Raw genomic sequence first — 23,335 nt, forward strand, 5'->3', positions numbered from 1 at the left:
CGCCTGCGCCCCCTTTTCTACGTGCCCCGCCGCAAAGCCGGCCGCGGGGCAGAGCCCTGCATGGCGCCCGTCCCCCGTGTCCTCCCAGCTCTCTCAGTCTGTCCCCCGCCGCCGTCCCCTCCGCCGGGGATGCCCAGAGACGCGGAGCAGCTCCCCTCAGCCGCAAGCCCCGCAGCGCTGGGGGGGTATCGCGGAGCCCCCCGGGACACGCGTGCATGTGCGGGACCGCGGGCGGGCGGGGCCGCGCGGGACGAAGCGGGGGCCGTCCCGGAAACCCCCTCTCCGTCCCGGGACCCCCGAGGGRGGACACGGGGACCCCCCGCTCCGGGGCAACCACACGGCCCCCCCACGCGTCGTGCCCGGAGGATCCCCAGTGCCCACTCCGTGCCCCCTCCCCGGTCCCCGCTTCCCCCCTCGCAGCTGCATGCCTGCAGGGCCGGCTCTGCCCGCGGCTGCCGCCGCCGCCCCGCGCCCCGCGCCCCGCCGCTGTATCTCTGGCAAATAAAGACCCCGCTGAGGACAAACTGAGACAGCACCAGCGCCGCCTGCCCAGTCTCTCTGTGGGGCCGGGGGTCTGCCGCGCGTGCCGGCAGCACGGGGCTGAGCGAGGCGCGGCGGGCTGGAAGCGGCACCGCAGCCCGGCCAGCCAGGGCAGCGGGACGTGTGGGCGCTTGTCCCGGGAAGGATCCCGGGAGCTGTCGCAGGGCTCCGAGGGACACGGGACGGGCGGGGCGGGCCCGGGGCTCGGCCCCACCCACGCCTGCAGGCCCCGCCCCTCCCCAGACCACGCCCCTCCATCCAGCCACACCCTTGGGCCCGCGCGGGGCCCCTGAGGTCACTTCCGGGCCGGGCCGGAAGCGGCGGGCTCGCGGTCGCGTTTAAACGGCGCAGGGCCGCGCGGCTGCTCCGCTCCCGGGGCCGCGATCTCTGAGTGCCCCCTTTAACCTCCCCCCAACCCTTCCCGGCCCCGCCATGCCCATCCGCGCCTACTGCACCATCTGCTCCGACTTTTTCGACAACGAGCGGGACGTGGCGGCCGTGCAGTGCGGGCACACCTTCCACCGGGACTGGTGAGMGCCAGGGCGGGCGGGGGCTCGGGCSGGGCCGTGGGGTGTCAGCCAGGGGCACCTTCTGTGGCCCCGCGCCAGAGCTCTGAGGACTTCACGGAGCTGCCGCAGCAGTCTGGGCTGTGCTCATTATACATTTGAATGGGCTGTCCTGGGAGGTGGTGGAGTCGCCATCCCTGGAGGTTTTTAAGGAAAGACTGGATGTGGCATTTGACGTGGTGGTAGTGATCGGTCATAGGACTCGATGATCTCAGGTCTTTTTCGATCTAATTGATTCTGTGATTCAGTCACTTTGCTGCCTGCAGGCTCCCTTGTCCGGAAGAGCCCGTGTCACAGGGTGTTTGGAGGGAGYGCTGTTGGATTATGGTGAAGCCTCCCAGGCAATTCCGTGCATTTCCAGGACTATGTTTTAAGTGTGTGTGTTGAAAGGAAATGGTTCTTCTGAGGAAATAAACTTTATGTGGGGAGGAGGTGGGCATTTGCTTTCCTGGCTAATGAGCTTGGAGAGGGATCACGGGTGTGATTGTCACTTCTCACCCAGCAGTGCTGCTCGGGCCCGGTCTCTTCCAGCAGCCAGTGAAGCAGGGAGCGCTTCCAAAGGTAACCTGCCAGCTCCCAATCATTACCGTGCTCCCAAAATAAACCTTTCCAGTGTGACGTGATGGCTTGGTTGCAAAATGCATTAGTGGCTCTCCTGGGGAGCCCGGCAGGTTTGCATTCATCTCAGGAGCAGAGCCCACCCCGGTGCCCCTCGCTCTGCAGATCCGTGTTCAGCAGCTCCCCTTGGAGCTGATGGGGCTGGAATCTCAGCTGTCACATCCTGATAGAGCAGCTCTTGTGCCGCGCCGTGTACGGATCCGCTCGCTCCTGTGAAGCTGCGGCTGTTCAAAGCCTGTCTCCCAGAGAGATCTGAGCTCTGCAAAAGCTCTGCCCTGTAATAGATAAGCTTACATGCTAAATTCAGCCAGGAATTGTCTTGGAGAGGCAGGTGGARCATGGCACTCCTGTCGGCCACACTGCTGGACTGAAGGTTTGCTTTAGTTTGATGAGGAGTCACATCCTGCTGTCTCTTGGGGAGCTGGGAGTGGCCCTGGAAGCAGCGCTCCAGGATTTTAAGGATTTACTGTATGTTTTCCTTTCCTTTCTCAGCCTCATCCAGTGGTTTGACACTGCACCCAGCCGGACATGCCCACAGTGCAGAATCCAGGTAAAGCCATCCCCTGTGGCACAGTGCTCTGCAGTGGCACCAAGGAGCTGTATCCTGGGGTGATGCCAAAAAAGAGCTCATGTTAGAAAGCAGAGGGACTTTCTGTCGCTTGGGACTCCCCAGAGGCTGAGAGGGGGAGCTCTCCTCCACAGCCCTTCTGGGTGCAGTGGGCTGAGGGTGCCCTGCCACTGTTTGCCCTGCAACTCCCTTAGAAAGGGGCCCTGGGTTTTCACAGCAACTCCCTTAGAAAGGGGCCCTGGGTTTTCACAGCTTTTACTTAGGCTGGGTAAGTATTGGCCTAATGAGAGAAGGGGCTGCAAGGACTTAATGGGGACACGTGACTTGTGTTTCTGGAGTGCCCAGCCCARTGCTGTCAGGTGAGTAGTCTGCGCATGGGCCTTACAACCCCTCCTGGCTTTGCAGAAATCAACCCTCCCTTGAGAAAAGCAATGTCTGGGGAGGGAAGAARAGATGTGCTCTGCTTCTGAGATAAGAAGCTGAGGCTTGGCTTTCCATTGGCTCAACTGGGACCTGAACTTCTTTGAAGTTCCTCGTGTCACCAGCCTTCATACCGCCAGTAGGTCTTGGCATGTAGCAGCTGCAGGAGATGTTTCCTCGCTCTCAGATATAAATTTTTAGCCAGCTTTATCTTGGGCTTATTCTGTGTTCGTGCTTCTTTCCTCCTCTCAGGGTCTTGGCCCTTGTTCCTTCCCTGACTTGTTGATTCCCTCTGTTCTTCTCTGCCTCTTACATCTCTGGGTTACCATGGAGTTATCGCGAAATAACATCTTATGTGGCAGTAACCATGCAATTAGCTGGTGTCATGACTGTATATAATACTTAAAACACAAAGCTGTAACTGCATGGGGGAGGTGTGGAGAGCTATCAAATTCAATTACAGCACCTTCTGCCTGCAGAAAGCAGCACGTACTTCTGTCTTAGGATTTGGCATCATGTTAGCTCAGCATCAGCTGCTTGGGCCTGAGCTGCCAGAGAACAGACTGCGCTCGATTCAGAAATGTCTGAAGCTTTCTGCTGCAGCTCAGGAGCTTGGCTGGAGTCACACTCCCAAAAACTGAGTGGGGGGTCTGCTGCTGTGCTGTTGAGCCAAAGCAGAGCATCACCACTAATGGTGTCAAGCACGTGATGTGATTTGCCTTTCATGGCCTTGTCACAAGACGGTACCTTCTCCCCCTCCATCTGTCTTCATATCCGTTGTTTCCCTATTTTTGCCCATCAAACTCTTCTGTCTTCTGTGTTTAGGTCAACAAAAGACACATCATCAATAAGCTGTTTTTCGATGTTGCCCCGGAGGAGCAGGCAGCACCGGATGCTGAGACCTTGCAGGTAACTTGACTGGGGGCTTCRTTCCTCATGTGATGCTTCAGCCTCCTGGAAGTGTGGCCTGGTCTGCTGTCCTCTGCCAGCAGGTGCCTCCCAAGCTGTGCTCACATTCTGACCTGAAGCACATCTATCTCTGTGGTGGTTTAGCATTCCCCTTGACCAAATCTCATGTGGTGACTCAAGGAGCCTCCTCTGCTTCCTGCTCTTTCTTCTGCGTCTCACTTTACCTGGAAACCTCCTSAAGCAGCATCACATCTAACTGCTGCTCCTCCCTTGGGAATGAAGGTACAGAGTTGTTCCYGAAGGCAGGAGAAGGGAAATCCCAAATGCAGTGATTTGCTGCTGGTATCTGTGGCTTGGTTGTATGTGACCCCTGCTAACCCTTCTGGAAAGAAGGGGCTATTGAAGGAGGTGTCCCCACCTCTCTTCTGTGCAGGGAGGTTGTTTGCACAGATTGAAGGATGTGGGGCAGGGTGGTGATAAAGTCATGATTCCCAAAGAGAGATTAGGAGAGGGACTGCCTGAAGCCGCATCAGTGAACAGGGTGGAGGCTGGGTCCTGGCAGGATGCTGGCTGGAGCTGGGATGCTGGGTGGTGTCCTCCAAGTGCCTCCTTTGGGTGCGGACAGTTRAGGGTGAGTAGGGATAAACACAGAGTGGCTGTTCCATGTTCTCCTTTGTGCACCATGGATRAAACATGGCTTCTTCTGTCTTGGAATTATCTGTTCCAAAAAAGGGTGGCCGGTTGACCTTGGTATAACGGGACGCTTGTACCCTCTTGTGTTTAGAAGCAGCATGTGCAGCAATTACCATAATTAGCAGTTGCCATGACAATTCTATATGTACCTCGTATTTCTTTAAAATAAAGCCAGCCAGACTAGAATGTCAGTAGCACATTCTTTCTCCAAGACTGCCAGTAATGAAACTGACGGCCAAAGTGTGCTGAGGAATGGAGGAGCATCTCTGGGCATTGGGAGCTGCGTGCCCTTGGAGCGGATAAACGTTGCCTTTTRTACATATTGAAATATGTCCTCATAAGTGTAATGAGATGACTGACTTGGAAATGGGTTGCCTGGAGAGAATTGCCCTAGAAAATCTTCCTGTTCCCTCTCACCCCCACCCCAGGATCCAAAATGGGTTCCCCCAGCCTTCTGCGCCAGGCAGGCTGTGCAGAACGGCTCCCTTGCCTAGGGGCGGGACTGTGGAGCTGATCCTCCACAGCCAGCTTAATGGTAACTCCTCCTATAAGTYTTGTGTATATCTGTCAAAACAGCATCTACCCCTGGTGTACAGCCTGCTTAATGAGGGCACTGAGGTGACCAACAGAAAGAACTGWGTGTTTTTCTGTGTAAATCAGCATCATTAGATTGTGTGGACACTCTGCTGTGTGTGCTGGTACAGGTTGCTGCTGCATTTGTCACCAATTTTATGTGGTGTGCTGCCTTGTTTTTGGAGGACATGGGGTGCCAGGAGAACACAGATGCCTTGTGCGCCATGGGTGAGGGACTAATGTTCATCAAGRTGGGAGATCTGTCTGTCTGTGATGGAGTATCTGATTCTGGACACGCAGAAGTTCAAAGCAGACACATGGTGGGCCAAGCCTAGACTCTTCAGAGGGTAAGAATTGCTGGCATCCTCAGCCAGAARCAATTTCAACTGAAAAAAAAGATAAAAATCCAAGGTTTGTGATGAACTACTGCCCTGCCCTCCAAGAGCAGTGTTCGTCTCTAATCAACTGCAGCTGTATCTGTGTAGCCCACAGCTGTCCTGGAATGAGCATTTGGCCTCCTGCCATGAAAAGGATGTGCTAGAAAGCAAAGTGTGTGCCTGTGGTCTGCTTGTCATCTTGGGGAGACAAGATTGGGATTTTCTTCTGAGAACCACTCTTTGGCACCCTGTGAAGTGGTCAGAAGAGCTCCCTCATGATCTGAGGAACTCCTCACTCCTGTTGCTGCAGAATTAGCCAAATTATCTTTTGAACAGTAATTTTCTTTGTTGCTGTTCCTCACTCTTGCTGCTGCTCTGAAATGTTTACAGTCAAAAGAGTGCTGGGCTCCACTCCCAGGCTAAAACTTCAACAGAAATACCAGAGGGAACCTGGGTCCCTGGAGTTGCTGCMGTAAATGTCCAAGCATTTCTTTCATTACTGAACCTTGGGTTAGCCTATATTGATTTTAAAGATGGTCCTTAGTGAGCAGAAGAGTCTCCATGTGGCTGTTCCCAGAGCAGGAACAGGGTGAGTTGTGGGGTGTAACACATCAGTGAGTCTGTCAAGAGCTGCTTGTGAACTGGGGAGCGGAGAGTTCTTCTTCCAAAGGACATTTCAGAGATTTCAGCTTGGTGAAGAGGAGGTGGGGGGAGGATTCCTGCCTGTAAACCTGCTGGGGAAGGTAGAAGCCTTGGAGGACAGCTGTCTGTTTGCGGTCAGGACAGACGCGTTTGATCTCAGGAAAATGTGGTCTTGCAACTCAGCCTGACAGAGAGAGGAGAGCTTCTCTTAGAGAAGAGAAAATTGGGAGCAGCTTTTAGGAGCTGTGGTGGAGGATGAGGGATTTCAGATTAAGTTGATGAATGAGGTAATGTTACATAGCTGCCCGCAGCAGCCCAGGATTTCTTTGCTATCATGATAATTAGCACATCTTGTGAGCTCACTAATCGTTCCTGAATAGGACTCTTAGGAAGCTTCTTCAGAATAGTTCCTGCAGCAGAGTTAATTCCACATTAGCCCTCCAGCAGTTGTGCCCCTCGGGGCAAATCCCAGTCAGCTCTGCTAGGCTTTGCATTTAGTCCCTTCTGGTTACATCCCACATTCTCTTTCCTGCCTTTATTGTCACYAGCAGAGCCTCCCTCCAGTCCCATCAGAGCCGTGGTCACTGCTGGTGCTATTCTCGGCTCGGATTTGCATGTAGCATTCCGGRTTGCACAGATTTGTGTGCCTGTGTTGGCATTTTATTGTGGTTTTATTCCACTGCAGTTCCTGCCTGACTTGTTATGTGCTTTCCTCTGCAGTCCTCGAACACAGCTTTTTAAGTCATCTTCTGTTGACTCTTTCCTGCATATATTTATCTCTCTGTTTTTTATTTTAAATATACATATAGATACAGAGATATAAATAGCCTCTCTTTTTAACCTCTCTACATTTCCTTTGGCTATTTACCAGTGTTAAGTTACATCGCTTCATTATCTCTAATTTAAACTACAGGGCATTTGCTGCCTCTTTCTAATCCTTGATGAAGGCATTAGAAATATTTGATGTTCCTCAGACCCTTGTGGTACTCGGGAGATGTTGTGCACTCTGTTTGGTGYGGTATAGATTGATTTCTCAGTGATCTGTTTCCAGCCATTCGATTGAGCTGTTAGCTCATATCAGCATCCTGAACTGCAGTGACTTCAGTTCTGTCAGCATGTTTGAGTGCATGCTTGGTTACCTTTTTAGGTGTTTGGATGTGCCCTCTCGCCTCCCACCTGCAAGTGATTAAAGTTCACTTCAGTTTAAAGAACTCTCAGTGATCCAGTTAGTCTGGCAACATCCCTGCCTTATTGCCTTGTTTAGGTAAAACATTATAAAAATTGTTCCTGCCTGACTTCCTGTGTTTCCCTGAGAGCCTTCCAAAATTATTCAGCTAAAACAGGATGACTGACAATGTGAGAAACACAAGGTTGACAAGGCTAAGACAAAGCTGCGATCCTCTCTTCTCCCCCCGAAGAATGCCAGTTGGAGGTGCTCTTTCCGTTCCCTGTGGTAGTCCGGGCTTGTAACTCTGTGCTTGCTGTTTCCTGGTTCCCTCCTTTGCATCTGCCTGGGCTAAACATCCTGCTGAGAAACCCCTTGGGTCTTTTTGAGATCTGGTAGAAACATCTCTGCAGAGTGTTTCCTAATGGGGTTCTCTGTGTTGTGTTTCAGAACGAACTGGACAAGGTGAAGGCCCAGCTCTCCTTGAAAGGTGAGTTCCCGCTGCCTGCAGGGGATCAGCAGCCCACARTCAGCAGGTCCTGAGCTCTACCTGTGCCAGGGGGCTTGCCCAGGTTTGAGGAACCCTGGTGCAGAGACCACCCTGCTCCAAAGCCGAGGGCATGGTTCAGGCTGCAAACTGTTTTTCTGGAGCGACTTCTTCAGAGCTTTTTCTGAGGCGAGAACACCTAAAGCTGTGCAAACCTTGTATGACAGAACCTGAGTCCACAGCCTGGTCCAGCTCTGCTGTAACCTAGGAGTTCGCTGCATTTTTAGACAAACAGATGCAACTTTTTTGCCTCCTTCCTAATCACAAGCTTAGGGAATTGCAGCACGGCTCTATCCAGGCTTGAAAGCAAAACCCTTGGTTTGCTCACTGGGAAACTCACAGCTGCATATGGCAAAGGCTCATTCCCTCCAGCAGATGAGAGGGTGAACGTAGTGTCCAAAAGCAGCAGTGGGAATTYGGATTTGTTTGGCTGTTGCAGTGCCACATGTGTTGCGTGAAGAGCAGACGGAGTTCAGTGTGTGCGCACTTCCATCTTCCCATCTTTAATTTTAGAGGATGTTTGAGGGAGGCAGGAAAAGCAAAAGCCCTGGAGACTTGTCGATGGGTTTTAAGCATCGTCTGTAGGCAGCCTGTCATCAGAACATGAGTCATGAGCAGCAAAAGGAAAATGTCAGTCTAAGTGACAGAAATCCTAAAACATGCTCGCAGAAGGGGAAAAAAAATGTTTAAAGAATGCTGGGGGCTCACCCACGCCCTGAGAGTTGTCTTTCCTCTGCGTTCCCTGCATGCACGAGACAGACATGAATAGCCAGTAGATTGAGGATTCGGTCCTTAGCCTGAGAGCAGAATTGGATGGTCTGCACGTCTCTATTCTGAGGCCTGTTCTCCTGCCAGCTTGGTTGAGTTTAGTGACTTGGTAGAGAGCCAGATCTTCTGGGGAAGGTGGCTGGGATTCTGCTAGGATATTATCCAAGAAAAACTGCTTGAAGGCCTGCTAATCTTCTCGGCTTCTGGTGAGTAGAGGTTGGATTTGACATTCCCTGTCCCATTCTCTTTTCATATTGGAAATGCGAAGCTCCTTCCCACCTTCTGCCTCCTTTGCTGTGGGTACTCTGCTCTCTGCTGGTTCCTGTGTATAAGTTCTCCATGTGAAGCTGTGCTCTGCTCTGCTCTGTGCGCTGCAGAGGAGCTGTGGAGCTGCCAGGCTCTGATCAGCCTGCAAATGGCTCGAGAGGTGCCGAGCTCTGAGCAGACCCAGCAGGCTCTGTGGGAGGCACTCTGAATGAGCTGAAAATTCATTCCTGCAGCACTGAGGGGTTTGATTCTTGCCATCTGCCTCTGGGCAGCTGGGAACGGAGGAGGGGGAAGCCCTAACTCTTTTGGTGGGTGTGGAGTCCCTGTAAATGCAAAGGAGCGTCTCCAGGCGCTGTCTGTGGTGAAAGGGTTATTCAGATCAATGGAGAAGCCACCCGCGTGCTTCTGCTGGAACATGTTCCTCTCTTGTACCTTGGTCCCACATGGCTCCTTTACTCCCTGACTGAACAGTGAAACTTCACTGCAGGTCATGCTTCCACAGGATGTGGAGGCAGAATTTGAAATGGATGGCTTGCGAGGAGACCAAGCATTTTAGAAAGGCACTTTGGCTCTCCACTATTGCCAGGCTCAAGCCACAAGTGATTTTAGCAAAGACTGAAGATGCTGAGCTGAAAATTWTACCCTGCCCTCAGCAGGATTAGGTGGAGGGCTTCGTGCTTTCCCTCAATTCCCAACTGCTTTGAGCTTCTCAGAGATGCTGTCTGTTCCCTGCCTCGGTCAGGCCTCTCCTGATGGTGATTGTTGCTTTCCGAGCTGTTCTTCCCTTGTTTCCACAAAACAAATTGAAATCTGGGGGKGCTTTCCCCCACCTTCTCTCTGCTGGTCAGAGGCATGTGCTTTGCTCCTGGATTCCCTGGGGGAGGAACAGCAGGACTCTAAGGTTTTGTGACCTGCAAAAGGTGGGCACTTGGGGAATCTGCTTAAGCTGTCATGTGTCCTGCAGAGTCCCCAGTGTCACTGTCCTGTCCTTTGATGTGGGTGCTGTGGTTGATGAGGTACATGGAGCCACTTGGTGGACCACTGCATACAGCTGCCCAGTGGCCCCCAAAGGGGTTCCTGAAACACAAGGTTCTATGTGGAGAGCATGGGCTCAAAGCTCTATTCTCCAGCTCTGTGACAGCTTGGTGTAACTCGAGAGGAATGATTTCCCTTTGCAAGCCTGGCTTTGAGAAAACGCAAGAGTTAAGATACATCATCTTAATGCTAGCAGGGCTGGCACTGGAAAGCTATTAAAGGGATTTTTTTATCTTTAGTAAAGAAATCTTGAAGCCTGCTGGCACTGAGAGAAGCAATTGCTCAGTACAGACCCTGGTGCAGACAGCACTTAGAGAAATGGCTCTCTCCAGGAATGGCCAAATCCTGGCAGCYTGGAGCTGAGCCTGCAAGCTGTCTGTGTGCTCCTGCCACTGTGGTGCAGCTGGAGTCTGGGTTACCAGGCCATGACCTTTTTCTTTCTTCTTTTCTTTTCCAGAGAAAGAAAAGCGGGAATGCCAGGCTGTTGTGGACGGCCTGAGGGACACTCTGGATGTGCGCAATGCCACCATAGAGTCACTCCAGAAGGTGCTGGGAGAGACAGAGATGCTGTGCTCCTCTCTCAAGGTATGCTTTCTGTGCCCAGCAGGACTAACCATCATGAAGTCGGTGTTAGTTCTGTTGAAGATCTCTGCAGATCCTACTAATAAAGAGATTGTGATGTTGGGATTTTGGGTCTGGTGCCTGGGTTTTTATTTTGGTTTGATTAATTGAAGCAAGTGCTGTTGCTGGACTTGAGGTCCGGTTTGTGCTCTGCTCGTGGTGATTCAGAGGCATAAAAGCCTACAGGCCTGTGGTTTGTGTACAGGTGCTTAAGACAGAGGTGTCCCTGGTGGAAAAAAATGCCAGCCCAGCCTGAGGAATGTGGCTGAGCCCCACTAATGAAGTGGCAGTGCTGGTCATAAAGGTAGTAGCAGGAACCTAGTGTGGGATCTAGCCTCAGTGCCCCATTGCTGAAACACTGGCTCCCTGAGGTAGAATGTTCTTCTGAAATGGGTTTAGGCCAGGCGGGATTCAAGGAAAATTAGTTTTTTACTTTGATTGGGGGAGAAATCAAACTGAAAAATATGGAGGGGGAGTTGCAGGCTTCAGYTGAGTGGGATCTGATCCAGCTAACTCTCCTGTCTCTGTTCTGTTGCCAGGGCTTTGCCTCAGTTAGGTTAGTAACGCTGTGAAGTCCAGGGATCAAATATTCCTGTTGTGTTTCAGTGTGCAGTGACTCAGTGTGTAGTCACGTACTGTGCATAAACAGCAAGAGGAAGGGGGTAAGAGCAGGAGCAGCTTTGTTGGGATGTCTTGGAGCAGCTTTGCCTTGGCACTGGGCTGGGCAATCTGTGCCGTGTGAAGGTGATGTGCCTGTCTCAAGGAGGTGGGGTGCAGACAGGTGAGGTTGTAAGCTGCAGACTGAAAGGTGGGATAGGGGTCTGTTGTGCTTCCCAGGCTCTCTGACCCAGTATCCTAAACTGCATCATGTTCTTGACCTGCAAGGCCAAGTGACCAGAGAGAGCTTGTAGATGTGTTGTGGTGCTGTCTGGCTATGTGCCACCTGCAGCTGGGCTCTTCTGGGAGGAAGCATCCGGGAGGTCTACCTGACACTAGGACAGATAGAGTCAGGAATTAATGCCAGGCAGGCCTCTCTGTGAGCCAGCACCATTATTTTTSCCCAACCATGGGATTATATCCAGTCTGCTTGCATGTAAAGGCAGCCTGGGTCTTGGCCATGCTGTAGATGCTGATGTGATCCTGGATAGATCAGTGGTGGGATACTTCTGATGCCCTCTACTCCAGCAAAAATAATTGTGACAGTGGAAGCTGATACTTGCTGCTCAACTCAGCATCTCAGTGCTTGGTTGACACCTCTGGAGGAGGCTCTGTGCTTATCTTCCCTGTTGCAAAACCCTCTCCGTATGCTTAAGTCCCTTTAATGAAAGCTGGGCAGGGCAGAAGGATTAGGGACCCTCTTTTCTGTGGTGTACAGGGTTTCCCAGCTGAATGCCAAGCACTGTCCTAAACTGCATCATTMAAGATTAAAGCACTCAACTTGTGCAGTGAAAATACAGGCTTAACTCGCTGTGACGCAGGTTAAGGCTGCGAGCCAGTCCTGTCTTCTGCTGGCACTGTCAGCTGCTGCTGAACCTCTGGGTGAGACTTTGCTGCTGTTTCAGGCTGGCTGAAGCAGGGGACTCGGCTCTGACTGGGCACAAAACACTGCTGTGGGAATCTGAAGTGCTGAGAGTTCTGGTTAGGAAAAAGCCAAAGGCAGGCTTCRGTTAAGCTAGGGTGACACATGAGCCTGCAACAGTGTACCCCCTCAACTTCCCAGTGGTTTTACAGCTATTTGCTTTCTGTGGCAGGAAGTGGATAAAATCCTTCAACTTCTGTGTGGGAAGGAGCTTTTCAATGCAATGGTCTCTTGCCAGGCCTCTTCCTGGAATCAGCACTGTGCTGAAACCAGAGCCTTTCAAAGTTGTGCAAGGTGCCCAGGCGCACACAAACCTAGACAGCTTAGATGCATCAGAATGGTGCTAATTCAGCTYTCCCTGTCCTCTGCCACACTGCAGATGTGTGCTTTTCCAGCTCAGCTGAGGCTTTTTTTTACTGCTGGAGAGGCGATGGCTGTAATGGGCTTGAAGCAGGTGAGAGAAGTGCCCAGGTGGGTGTCTGGTTTGGCTGAGGTCTCCCAGAAGAGACCCACTCATTCCTATTTATGCTTTAAGGAGCTAATGGCAAGGAGAATTGGAGGGTGAAGAAATCACCTATGCACAGAAGGGAAGACAATAGCAAGGCTTGCTTGCCGTGGACTCCTTTGCTTTTGGAAAACAAATTGTCACTTGTGCATACAGGGCATTGTGCAGCCTTCCAGTGCTYCCAGCAGAGAGGGGCTATGACATGATTTGAGCTCCAGCCTCACCTTGTGCTTAGCAMAGAGACCCTGCTGGTGGTGAGCAGAGCTGGGGGTACAGTGGGAGGGAGATCAGCTCTCCATAATCSCGGGCTGCCGAGGTGGTGATAGCATTTAGAGCAAACGGATGCTCCCTGCTGCCCGCAGYGCGCATAAGCCAGGATGTTTCTCCAACAATCCCCAGAGCTTTCCTAATGRTCTGTGTGCGCTTACTTCCCTGCAGAAGCAGATGAAATTCCTGGAGCAGCAGCAGGAGGATAACAGAAGTTCAAAGGAGGAGGCTCGCCGGCTGCGAAACAAGCTGAGAACCATGGAGCGGTGAGATCCGGGGCGCTCCCTGGGCCTTGCAAGCTGGGCTGCACACCTCTGCCCTTTTTGGGCAGGGCAGGAGGGGTCCTGCTGGGCCTGCTGCAACACCCATCTCCATGTGCTGGATCACCTTACCTATAAGGTTGGAAACAGCTGCATTAGCTGCCCTTGCCTGCTGGCACTCTTGCTCCTGCTGTTTCTAGACAGCTGCTCTCATTAAAGAACAGTAAGGCAGGGTATTGGCCTCATCTCTAGTGCACTGAGCATGGCTCTGTGCCATTGCTGTTATCAAAGGATGCTGGGGCACAATGCCAGCCCAGGAACACAGTCAGCCACAGGGCTATAGGGACCAAGARCTGGGCATCAGCTCCATGTGCAGTGTGTGTACAGCTGCCCCTTCTGTTGTCCAAGTAGTGCTGCTTTTCCCCAGTGAAATGTCCTGCTTGGGGTGAGGCAGCTGTGTCTCTTCTCCYGTGACACCCAGAGTGCCTGCAGCAGGAGCTCAGGCTGCACCACCCCCTTGAGAGGGAAGCAGGGCTTTTGTCTCTTTCCCAGGTCTGTTTGTGACTCATGAGCTGAGGGTAGGTTTTTGTTTGTGGTTTTGTTTTTTTTTTTGTGCAGGATAGAGCTGTTGCTTCAGAGCCAGCGCCCCGAAGTGGAGGAGATGATCAGAGAGATGGGAGTTGGGCAGGCAGCGGTGGAGCAGCTTGCGATCTACTGTGTCTCCCTGAAAAAGTAGGTGCTGCAGGCTTGGCACAGCTGGCTGCTGCTGTCCTGGGGGTGCCCAGGGAGAACCCTCTGCTGAGCACCAACAGGCACACGGGCCTTGCGGGGCTCTCACCGCCTCTTTGGGCTTCCACTGGGTTTTGACTGACACATCCTGGGGACCTACTTTGGAGCCTGTCACACTGAACTGTTCCTCTTGTCACTGTAGTGACATGTGTGTCACCATGGGAACTGTCTCCAGAGTTGTCAGTGCACCTATGAAGTGATGATGATTATTCCCTCCGCTTTCCTCTCACGCCCGGGGGAAAAGCGAGCGGATGAGGAGCTCTGGCTTGTGCCCTCTGCAGCACTGCACTGTGCAGCTGTGGCCTCTGGCATGCTCTGGCAAAGCAAGCCTGCACTGCTGTCCTCACCTACCTGGATATCCATCTGGTCCTGCTGGGAAAAAACACATCTTTTTTTGTGTCTGTTCTGATGGCAGCTGAATAACTGCAGCTTTGGTACAAAGCTATAATGAGGCAAGTGTCCCTGTGGTGTAATTTGGAATGAATGTGCATGGCCAGTAGTGTGAAGTCTCTGAAAAGTCACTTAAAGCAAAGTCCCCTGTTTGCTGCCAGCATGGAGGCTGTGCTCTGTTGTCTGTCTTTTTCACTGGCAATTGAAATGTCTCTGGCTCTGGTTCCCTGTTTGCTGGTGGAATCAGGCATGGTATCCCATGAAGGTTTTTTCTTCCCCATGGTGTAGTGGAATGTGTGACACAGTGTTGGTACACTCGTCTCTTTTCCTTAAAGGGCTTTGTGTCTCCTGGGTTATCTCTGGTGGCTCTGCAGTCCAGAGCTTCAATTTAAGGGTCTTGTCTTGTTTCTGAGAAGTTCTGGTTCAACTTTCTTACAAACAGCGTGACTCTTTGGGTCTCTTTGCAGGGAATAYGAGAATTTAAAGGAGGCTAGGAAGATCTCTGGTGACATGACAGAGAAGCTGAAGAAGGAGCTGTTTTCTGTCAATAATAAGGTAAAGKGAGAGTGAGTTGCCAGGGTGACATCTGATCTGTAGATCCCTGTCCATAACTGCCTCTGCAGTGACCCCCTCCCACTCTGATCAATACGGGTGTGTGGAAGGGTCCAGGTGGGGTTTCTGGGTCAGGATGTGACACAGTGAGCACACAGCTTGTGGGCTGTTGTCAGGAGGGCGGGTGTTTGGGGACAGTGCTGGGGCAGCATGTGCAGAGCCAGCCAGAGTTTGGCAGGGAGCCTGTGCTGGAAGCAGCACACAGGTGCCCCACTGCTCCCACTGGCTTCTGGAAGTAGCAATTCCTTCATCTGGCCACACCGCTGAGCACTCAGCTGCCAGCCTCTCCTGCTGCAGAACTGGCCCTTAAGGAAGATAGGAAAGGGTTTGTAGCCAGCAGCAGCTGRACAGGGCTTAGCCCTGGCTTGGCACAACCCAGCCTTGTGCCTTCAGCCAGCTGAACTGGGCCAGGGCTTCCACATYGTGCTGTGCCCAGGCAGGAGAGGTTCCAAAGCACAGAGAGGACACGCAGGTGGCCCTGCAGAGAGCCTCCCTGGGCTGGTCCCAGGCTGGTGCAGAGCTTGAGGATGTTGACATGCCTCTGCTGCTGTGCTCCCTCTGCTCCAGGCCTGGCTGGGGTCTGTTAGCTCAGGTCAGGCAGGACTCTCTTTATTCTGGTATCACATCCCTCTGACAGGCATGTGTGTGTAGCCTCACTCCCCAAGGCACAGGTGTTCCCTGGGGCATCCCTGTGTCTAAGCCGACAAAGTGAGAARCTGTGGGTGGATTTGTCCTACTTTTGTTACTCAGCCATAGCTGTTGTCCCCTCAAGTGGAGAGAGAGTTCTTCAGGTTGCTGTGCTGTGCTCCCCAGAGCAGTTAACCCTTACACRAAGTGCTGTTGCTGGAGCTGGGCTGCTCCTGGCTGAGTCAGAGCCACGCTGTGATGGCCAGCATGGGTCAGGAGGATGCGAGTCAGTGCGCAGGGGGCTCAAGGCTTGGCTGACAGAGAGCTGACTTTTACCCACAGKCCGTGGGCTGGCCCAGACTCCCGGACCCACAAAAGTCTCTGATGTGGTAGTAATCCACTTCCTGACTCCTGCTCCTGGCATGCTTCCCTGTTGAATCAAGCTTGTCCTTGTGCCAGCACAGCCATCCTCCAGCCTGTGGTTTGTAATTCCTGTGCTCCGCTRTGTCCGAGGTCCTGCAGGAATTCAGAACAGAGCCACCAAGTGTTAGACCAGGGAAAAGCTGTTGCTGTCAGGCGTAAATGSTGGGTACATGCTGGGCAAGCAGCCCTGGAGATCCCTCTGCAGGCAGCTTGTGGAATTGGGTAGGGATCGGATTGTTCTGATACAGGAGAGATTGGTCAGGCTGACACAGGAAAATTGAGCTCTTAAACGCGGGAAATGGCATGTGGTGCAGAGCCCACTGCTCTTACAGGGCTCTGCAGTTCCCTTTATCCAGGTGTTTTAACCCATACTCTGTTGTGTTCTGCAGCTGCAGAAAACTACATCAGAATTGGAGAAGACCAAGGAGGAGTTAAAAAGCACACAGAAAGATCTGAAGAATGCAGACAAAGAGATCTTGGTGAGAATATCATTCCTGATGGCCAGCTGCCAGTTACTGCAGACTGGTCTGCAGCTGCAAAGCCAGGAGTTACGCTGGCTTTTGCTCAGTGACTAAGTTTTCCCAGCCTACCTCTGAGCTCCACTGATGCTGATTTATGGAACAGAGGCAAAGTATCTACTACAAAATCTTTCCTTATCTCACTGTCTGCTTTTCCTTTTCCCTCCAGAGTTTGAAGAAGAAAATAGACATCCTGCAGGATACTCTGAAGGTCCCATCTGTAACCAGGGAAACACTCAGTCGGATAGTCTTTGAAAGGTTAGTGAGCTGCATCCAGGCCAGGGATGTAGGTAACGGTTAAACTGTCAGCTCTTGCTTTGGACCTATCTGAGAAAGCAGAGATGTGTTAGTCTGGCAGGTGTTACAGAAGTATGCCTGTTTTGTTCCTTGTATCCTTTTTCTTGTGGCTGACAAGATGATGTTTGGTTTACATGGAAAAAGTGTGTGTCTCTGAGGGTTTGGGTCAGGAGGGGGTAGAGAAATGGCCTGGAATTTGAAAAAATGTTTGTCACTGTGTCCTGCCAGGGAAATATCCCTAAAGCTGCTCTTCTCATTGCTTTAGAGTTGGCGTTCTGATGAGTGTGGTCCCGTGTATGGGGACCAGAGATCTTAGCCAGGCAGAGGAATCTAGCCTGAAAAATTACATCTGCTTTTATCCAGCTTTTCTTGAGGAGCCTGTACTGTTACCCCAGTAGAGCAAGCTGGGTGGTGYCCATAGAGCAGCAGTGTGCCAGTGTGATTTCTGGGTGCTGCTGTAATAGTGCTCAGCACCCACCATTTGAGGGGGAGCAGTAATTTGGGACATTGAATTTAAACTCTAGGGTTTAGATTGTCCTTTCTTTGATGTGTAAGCAAAACAGGGCTCTGTTCCTGGTCCCATTGCTCTCTGAGCACTCAGTATCACAGGGTGCAGCTCTGCCTTCCCCTGGGTGGCCTGCAGTGGCCCAGTGGCTGATGCTTTTCTTGGCCTTGCAGCCCTGCTCCTGTGGAACTGCAGCATCCAAAGCTCCACCGCCCGGCCGACAGYGATGAGATCGATCTAGATGCTACTTTTGATGTGGACACCCCTGAACACAGGCCCTGCACATCTCCTATTGGCACTCCAAAAAGGCAGAAGCTGGATAAAAAGCCGTGAGTTTTCCCTCCTCTTTCTGCTTCTAAAGGAGATCAAAGTCTTTCTGCTTTGGAAGTTGCTGTGTGAGATCAGATAGCTCTCCAGCTGCCTGATGGCGTGCTGCAAGCTTTGTCGTCATTTACTTGGCCTTGTCTGTCCTTGCCAGCTTCACTTGAACAATAAATCTCTGCTGATTTGCTCCTTGGGCTCCTTACAGGCCTCCCGTGGTAAATCTGGAGAAGAAAGTTCTGAAGGAAACAGTGGAGGTAAAAGGACTAATCTTGATTTTTCTGTGTCGCCTTTTTGATTCTGCTGTTAATAAGCCTGGGATAAAGAATCTATTTTCTCTATTGTGGCTGTAGACYRGCCCAKCTSTATAGATYYACAGTGTCGTTCAAAGTGCTTTCCYTGATGGTCTCCTAGAAACACTTGCTGCCTCAAGCCTCCTGGAACTGGGCAGGAGAGGGAGGGTGGGGACCCACGTGCTTTTTGCTGGTGATTTTGCCCCAGATGTGCTTTACAAACACCACCTGGAGCTGACCACAAGGGCTGTGGGTCAGCTGAGGTGGCTGTTCTTCCAGCCTTGCTGGGGGCAGTGTCCTGCCTCTTGGGCACTGTTCCATATGAGCCCCAGTGGGAGGTTGGAGCTGCCGGTTTTCAACCTGACATGTGGTATGGCAGAAACCATTATCCTAAATAGCTGTGTTATTAGAGCTGCCTGCATGTGGACTCCATTCAGCAGATTGTGCTGGTTAATGGGCTTTGCTTGTTATTTTGTGGGACAGAACTGGGCAGATGATCTGGAAGACGATGCTCTTAAAGGATTCTTGCCAGCATTCATCAGGAACTCTGTTCTTTCCAAGAAGCCATCTTTGGGCAGTTCGCTGGGTCGCCACAGGAACATGGGTGCTGTAAGTATGACTGTCCAGTTGGTGAGTGTGTCCAGGGCTGGCACTGCCACCTCTGTCCTGAAGTGACCCTGCAAGAGGAAGCRAATGAGGCTTTTACCTTGCCACATWCAGTGTGTGGAAAATAAATCTCAGAGCACAACCTGGCTACTTCCCAGTCCTGCAGAGCTCCAGGGATGACAGATGCTCATTCCCTTCCTGGCAGCAGATTAAGTGGCTCTCAGTATCCTATTTCTCCACCTCCTTGGAGCTTAGGGTGTTCTCCTTGTATTCCTCAGTCCCAGTGACAAAATCCTAAGCCTTGCTCAGYTTGTCTTAAGAAGTGCCCAAGATTCACAAACTGTATTAATACCCATGGGTCTGTCTTTTTACTGAGTGTTTCCAAGTGCCTTTGACCTCTTTCCAGAACCTGGAAAGTAATCTGCAAGATTCCCCCTTCCCCATTACCATCATGAGGAGAGTGAGCCAGGGCTCTGTGCTGCTGCTCCAGGCTCATTTGTTTCTCTCTCCTAGGTGAGGACAGGGTACGATGGCATGGGAGGCAGGACGAAGTTCATACAACCAGTATCCTTTCTTATGTGGCAGTACTGATGCTYTGGGCACCTCATTTCTCTTCTTCCTCTTTGGTCTCAGTGAAAAAAATATGGGCTTGGGATCCTTATGGAATGATCTGATTTCTCTGAACAAATYTGAGCTCAGCAAAGGCATCAAGGACCTGAACTTGCTGAGGGCACTTGTGGCTGGTTCAGAGGAGCACATCAGCTAGACATCAGTGCAACTTGCAGGGAGCGCCTGTGCCCTTGAGATCTTAGAGCAGCAGTGTAGCACAGTCTCTTCCTGGCTGTGTGCCTGCCAGCCCATGCAGCTGGAGCCCTCATTCCTGTGGGATGCTGCTGCTCTGCTGTGGTGAGAAGGGGCTGGGCTGAGCTCACCCCRTGGGTGTGGAGCTGCTCCTGCTTTGGGATTGCTGTGCCGTGGGAGGCTGCATGCTCTGGCTGCTCTGCCTTCACYTGCAGTGTCCTGGCTCAAGAGGCCTTGCAAAATGCTGTTTTATGTGCAAGGGRATAGCATAGAATYGTTAAGATTGGAAAAGAGCTCTAAGATTGGAGTCCAGCCATTARCCCAGCATAGCCRAGCCCACCACTAACCCWTGGCCCTAACTACCACATCTGCGTGTTTTCTGAACACTTCTRAGGACTTCCACCACTTCCCTGGGTAGCCTGTTGCAATGCTTGACCACCTGTTTGGTGAAGACGTRTTTCCTGRTATCCARTCCAAACCTTCACTGAAGTGGGAGATGTTCCCTGACTTGTGGTACAGGAGTGTGTGCAAGCTCTGCTGCTGTGAGAAGGTATCAAAGCCCATCCTGTTCTGCAGAGAGTTTTTTCTCTAGTGCAGATGTATGACTGGGTCTCAGGTTTATAGTTCAGGCTGGACYGCAGCAGTGTTGGATCACCTGTGTTCCCAGGACACTGATCTGTGCTTTCCTTGACGCTTTTACCACCAGACAAACCTGGCGGAAATCCGTCCGTTAGCAGTGAGGAGCAAGAAGAAGGTCTCCAGACCAGCTGCATCTTCCTCCAGCAGCAGCCAGGCCAGAATGGACACTTTCCTGCAGTGAGAGCCCCAGACTTCCTGGGAGAGGCTTGGARGAGGCTGCAGGGCAGAGCACACTTGCCTAGAGCCTGGCATGATGCAATGTGCAGCCATCGCTGCCTGGGGTACTGTTTGCAAAGCACTGATGCTGCCTTGTGGGTGAGATGAGCTGCCCTGTGGAGAATCCTGCCYTTGCAGCAAGGCAACAGGAGACCAAACCTCTGGCTAATGCCTGGACTGAGTTATCCTCCTTGTTTTGCCACTCCTTCCTCCCTTTTTCATGGAGAAATAGTAAGGTTTTCTTGCCTTCTGGCCTCCTCAGAGCCCTGCAATCGCCKCTGCTTTGGGGTCTCTGACACCAGGTGGAACTGCACTTCTGAAATGCAGCCACAAGCAGCAGGTGTGGGAAGGGTGTCTGGGATGTCAGTATGGAGAACAGCAGGGAGAAGGGACCTGGACCAGCTCCATGCCTGGTATAAGTAGTTCCAAGAAAGTTTACTAGAGGAAGAAGTGTGTAGAGCTACCTGTGTGGCTGTAGAGTGTCTGAATATTCATCATCAAACACCTTCCCTCAGCCACAGATGTRGGAGGCTGGGGAGACCCACAGGTGGGCCTGAGGGCTCTGTTGCCCTGCCCTTTTTTGGGCCATGAAGTCCACAGTGGTCTTGCAGGCTTGGCACTGGAACTTCTGTTTGGGGAGGTAAGTATTGGGGTGACCCCTGCTCCACCCAGAAGCAGAGATAGGTGTGCTGCTGTGACCTCTGTGCTCGGCAAGCGTTGATGTAAAACTGGTTTGCGGAGTTGTATTTTTAATAAGATTGCAGAGTATTTTTGTTATTTTGTAACTCTTCTGCCTTGTGATTAGAGGCTTTGGAAKGGGCTGGAGAAGTTCTGAAGAATGGATCCCTTCAGAGAAGGGGGACACTGAGGGGCTGAGCATGTCTGAGATTCTTCAGCTTGGAGCCCTGGAACAGGAGATCCACATCTGAAACAGGGCTGTCCAAGCTGCGAGGAACAGATGTGAGGCACCTAATAAASCACTCTACTGTACAAATCTGACATTTCCTATTTCCAGATGCTTCAGGCTGGATTCTGTAGTACCTGGACTGGCTAAAAATATGTTTTTAGGGAATAAAATACACTGTTGTGCACACTTGTTAACACAGCTGCCTTCTGAGCATTTTCCATCCTATTGCAGCTCAGGGTGAAGAAGGTCTTAGCTTGGATGCTGAATGTAGAGTGATGGATGTGCTCAACGCTTCAGCAACCTTTGGGGTGCCAGCCCTTGGGAGACAGGCCTCTTGTGCAGGGAAGGGCTGTGGTGTGGTGAAGCCATGGGGAAAGGGATGTCCATGTCCAGGGAAGTGAACAAGGCAAATCCCTGCAGAACAGGAGCTGTGTCTCATCTGCATTACCTGAGGCTGACTGCAGGATGAAGTGAAATGGGGGGAGAGTTTGGAGGAGCTGGAGAGGGTTCAGAGAACTGGAAAAAAAGGCTTGGGGGAAAGGGCGGGGGGACTCAAGCAGAGTAAATTTTGCAGAGGAGAAGCCTGGCAGAGGGTCTGCAAAGAGCTGGCTGCGTGCAGTCTTTGTCCCTTGGAGGTAGGTACCTAGTGTATGTGAAATGTGAGACTTGCTCTGGATCTCTGCAGTTCAGGAAGAACCTGTTGAGAAGACAGCAGTGAAGGTTTGGGTACGTGGCTGGTGGGGGACGTGGGCTTCCATGCTGGGCTGCTGGAGGGGCGGTGCTGTGTCTGTCCATAAAGGAAGAGCAGATCCTGCAGTGGTGGGGTTGAGATGGGTTTTTGGGGCTGTGTTTTCGTATGATGGCAAGTTTAAGCTGAGGTTTGAGTACCTTGGCTGAACACCACCTGCACCAGCACTGCTGCTGCTGCTGCTCCAACCTCTGCTGGGTTTAAGGTGCRTGTTTTTTAGTCTCTTGGGTTTGGGGGACTCACCACTTCAGGAAAAAATCCAATCGAAACAAGGTTTTTTTGTGTGTGTTTTGGCCCCTGCTCAGTCCTGGCCCCTTTCATCTACTCCTGCACTCTTACTTTGAATGGACTTGTTGCTTCTGGGTTGTTTCTGATGTATTTTTGTTCTGGTTTGTTGCACGTTTGKTGCCCCTTCCCAGAACTGAAGCTGTTTAGTTCTCTTATTTCAGTGCTTTCAGTTCCTCCACAGCATTCTTCGTCCTGTCTTACACCATTTGCACCCCCACCTGCTCCCCGGGGGAGAGCGGTGACCTCTAGTGCCGGCATCCCCTTCCCTGGGCTGGAGGATGCAGGGAAGGGACTGAGTTCCCTTTTTCCTGGGGCATATTTTAGCSGGTTTCTATTTCGGTGCGCTCCGAGGTGAGGCTGAACCCAGTTTCACATTTATTTTAGGATTTAGCGCGTGTGTGTTGACTCACAGCCCATAAAAAGCAGCCGCCAGCACTGGCCGGGCTGTGCTGGATCTCGGCTCCGGCGGAGCTGGCGCTGCCGGGGACACAGCTCGGTCCCCGCTGGGGTCCCCCGAGGGGGCGTCCGGGCCGCAGGAGCCGCAGGGTGGCAGCAGGGGACTGGCGATGGCAGCGCGTCCCTCCGCCCACGGCTGCGGCCACCCTTAATTACCGCCCCTCATTAACGGCAGGGGGCGCTGGGAGCCCCCGCTGCTCTCTGACGCCATGGGCAGCGTCTGACCTCATACGGACAGAGCGTGACCATTGGCCGAGCGCGGTGTGACCTCATGTCAAGAGGGGTGATGGTTGGCTGAGCCTGGAGCTTAGGGACAGCATGTGAGCCYATTGTTTTGGCCCTGTGATGGCATAGAAGAGCACTGGTGGTCACTGGGTACACTCTGGTGGTTCTTGGCTGAGGCTCCATAGCCTCATCAGAGAGCCTGTGACCTCACAGGSAGGAGTGTGCTCATTGCCTGGCTGAGAGCGACTCCATAATCTCACAAGGTTGCGGGGTGATCATTGGACAGTAGCATGTGACATCATAGGGCTGCCTGTGACCTTACAGGGTGCGGTGCAATCATTGACCGGCATAGTGTGACATCACGAGACAGGGCATGACCTCACCAGGGTGTRAGATGCCCAGTGGCTGGCAGAGCGTGATGTGCTGGGACAGGGCCTGGCATCATGGAGGAGGCAGGTGCTCGCTGATTGTCAGGCTGTGACGTCCAGGARCAGCACATGACTTCATGGAGGAGGGGACACCTCATTGGTGGGTGGTGTGTGACATCCTGCAGCAGCCCGTGACCTCATGGGTGCGTGGGCGCTCATTGGCTGTCGGGTGTAACCTCATGCGGGACTGCGCGCCCATTGGCCGCCGGGACGTGACGTCACAGCAGACGGGTCGCTCATTGACGGCCAGCGCGGGAGCTCGCGTGGCGCCGCCTAGCGGGCGCGAGTGCTGGCGCTGCGCGGCGCCGATTGGCCGGCGGGCGGGG

General features: G+C 52.5%; 3 protein-coding genes across 3 annotated transcripts in view; all 3 read left to right on the plus strand.

Annotated features, from left to right (window-relative positions):
* Positions 1-833, plus strand: part of CAMKV (CaM kinase like vesicle associated) — a 7,701-nt gene extending 6,868 nt beyond the window's left edge. The window contains exon 12 of the mRNA XM_057367975.1: positions 435-833. Coding sequence (XP_057223958.1) covers positions 435-833 — 399 coding nt within the window. The remainder of the gene's footprint in view (positions 1-434) is intronic.
* A 24-nt stretch (positions 834-857) lies between these two features.
* On the plus strand, positions 858-20,265 carry TRAIP (TRAF interacting protein). The gene is made up of 15 exons (XM_057368038.1): positions 858-1,070; positions 2,217-2,274; positions 3,538-3,621; positions 7,522-7,561; positions 10,146-10,273; positions 12,832-12,926; positions 13,539-13,652; positions 14,567-14,654; positions 16,151-16,240; positions 16,449-16,537; positions 17,255-17,410; positions 17,611-17,659; positions 18,179-18,304; positions 18,815-18,865; positions 19,809-20,265. Exons 1-15 carry the CDS (start codon positions 973-975, stop codon positions 19,920-19,922), a joined length of 1,380 nt encoding a protein of 459 aa, XP_057224021.1. The 5' UTR covers positions 858-972; the 3' UTR covers positions 19,923-20,265.
* Positions 20,266-23,086: 2,821 nt separating this feature from the next.
* The window catches only part of BSN (bassoon presynaptic cytomatrix protein), an 87,027-nt gene continuing 86,778 nt past the window's right edge, over positions 23,087-23,335 (plus strand). The window contains exon 1 of the mRNA XM_057367976.1: positions 23,087-23,295. Within this exon, the coding sequence (XP_057223959.1) occupies positions 23,087-23,295 (209 nt within the window). The remainder of the gene's footprint in view (positions 23,296-23,335) is intronic.

The sequence above is a fragment of the Malurus melanocephalus genome, unplaced genomic scaffold (genome assembly GCF_030028575.1).
Source record: "Malurus melanocephalus ecotype Western Australia unplaced genomic scaffold, MMel_1.1 scaffold_87, whole genome shotgun sequence".
NCBI lineage: Eukaryota > Metazoa > Chordata > Aves > Passeriformes > Maluridae > Malurus > Malurus melanocephalus.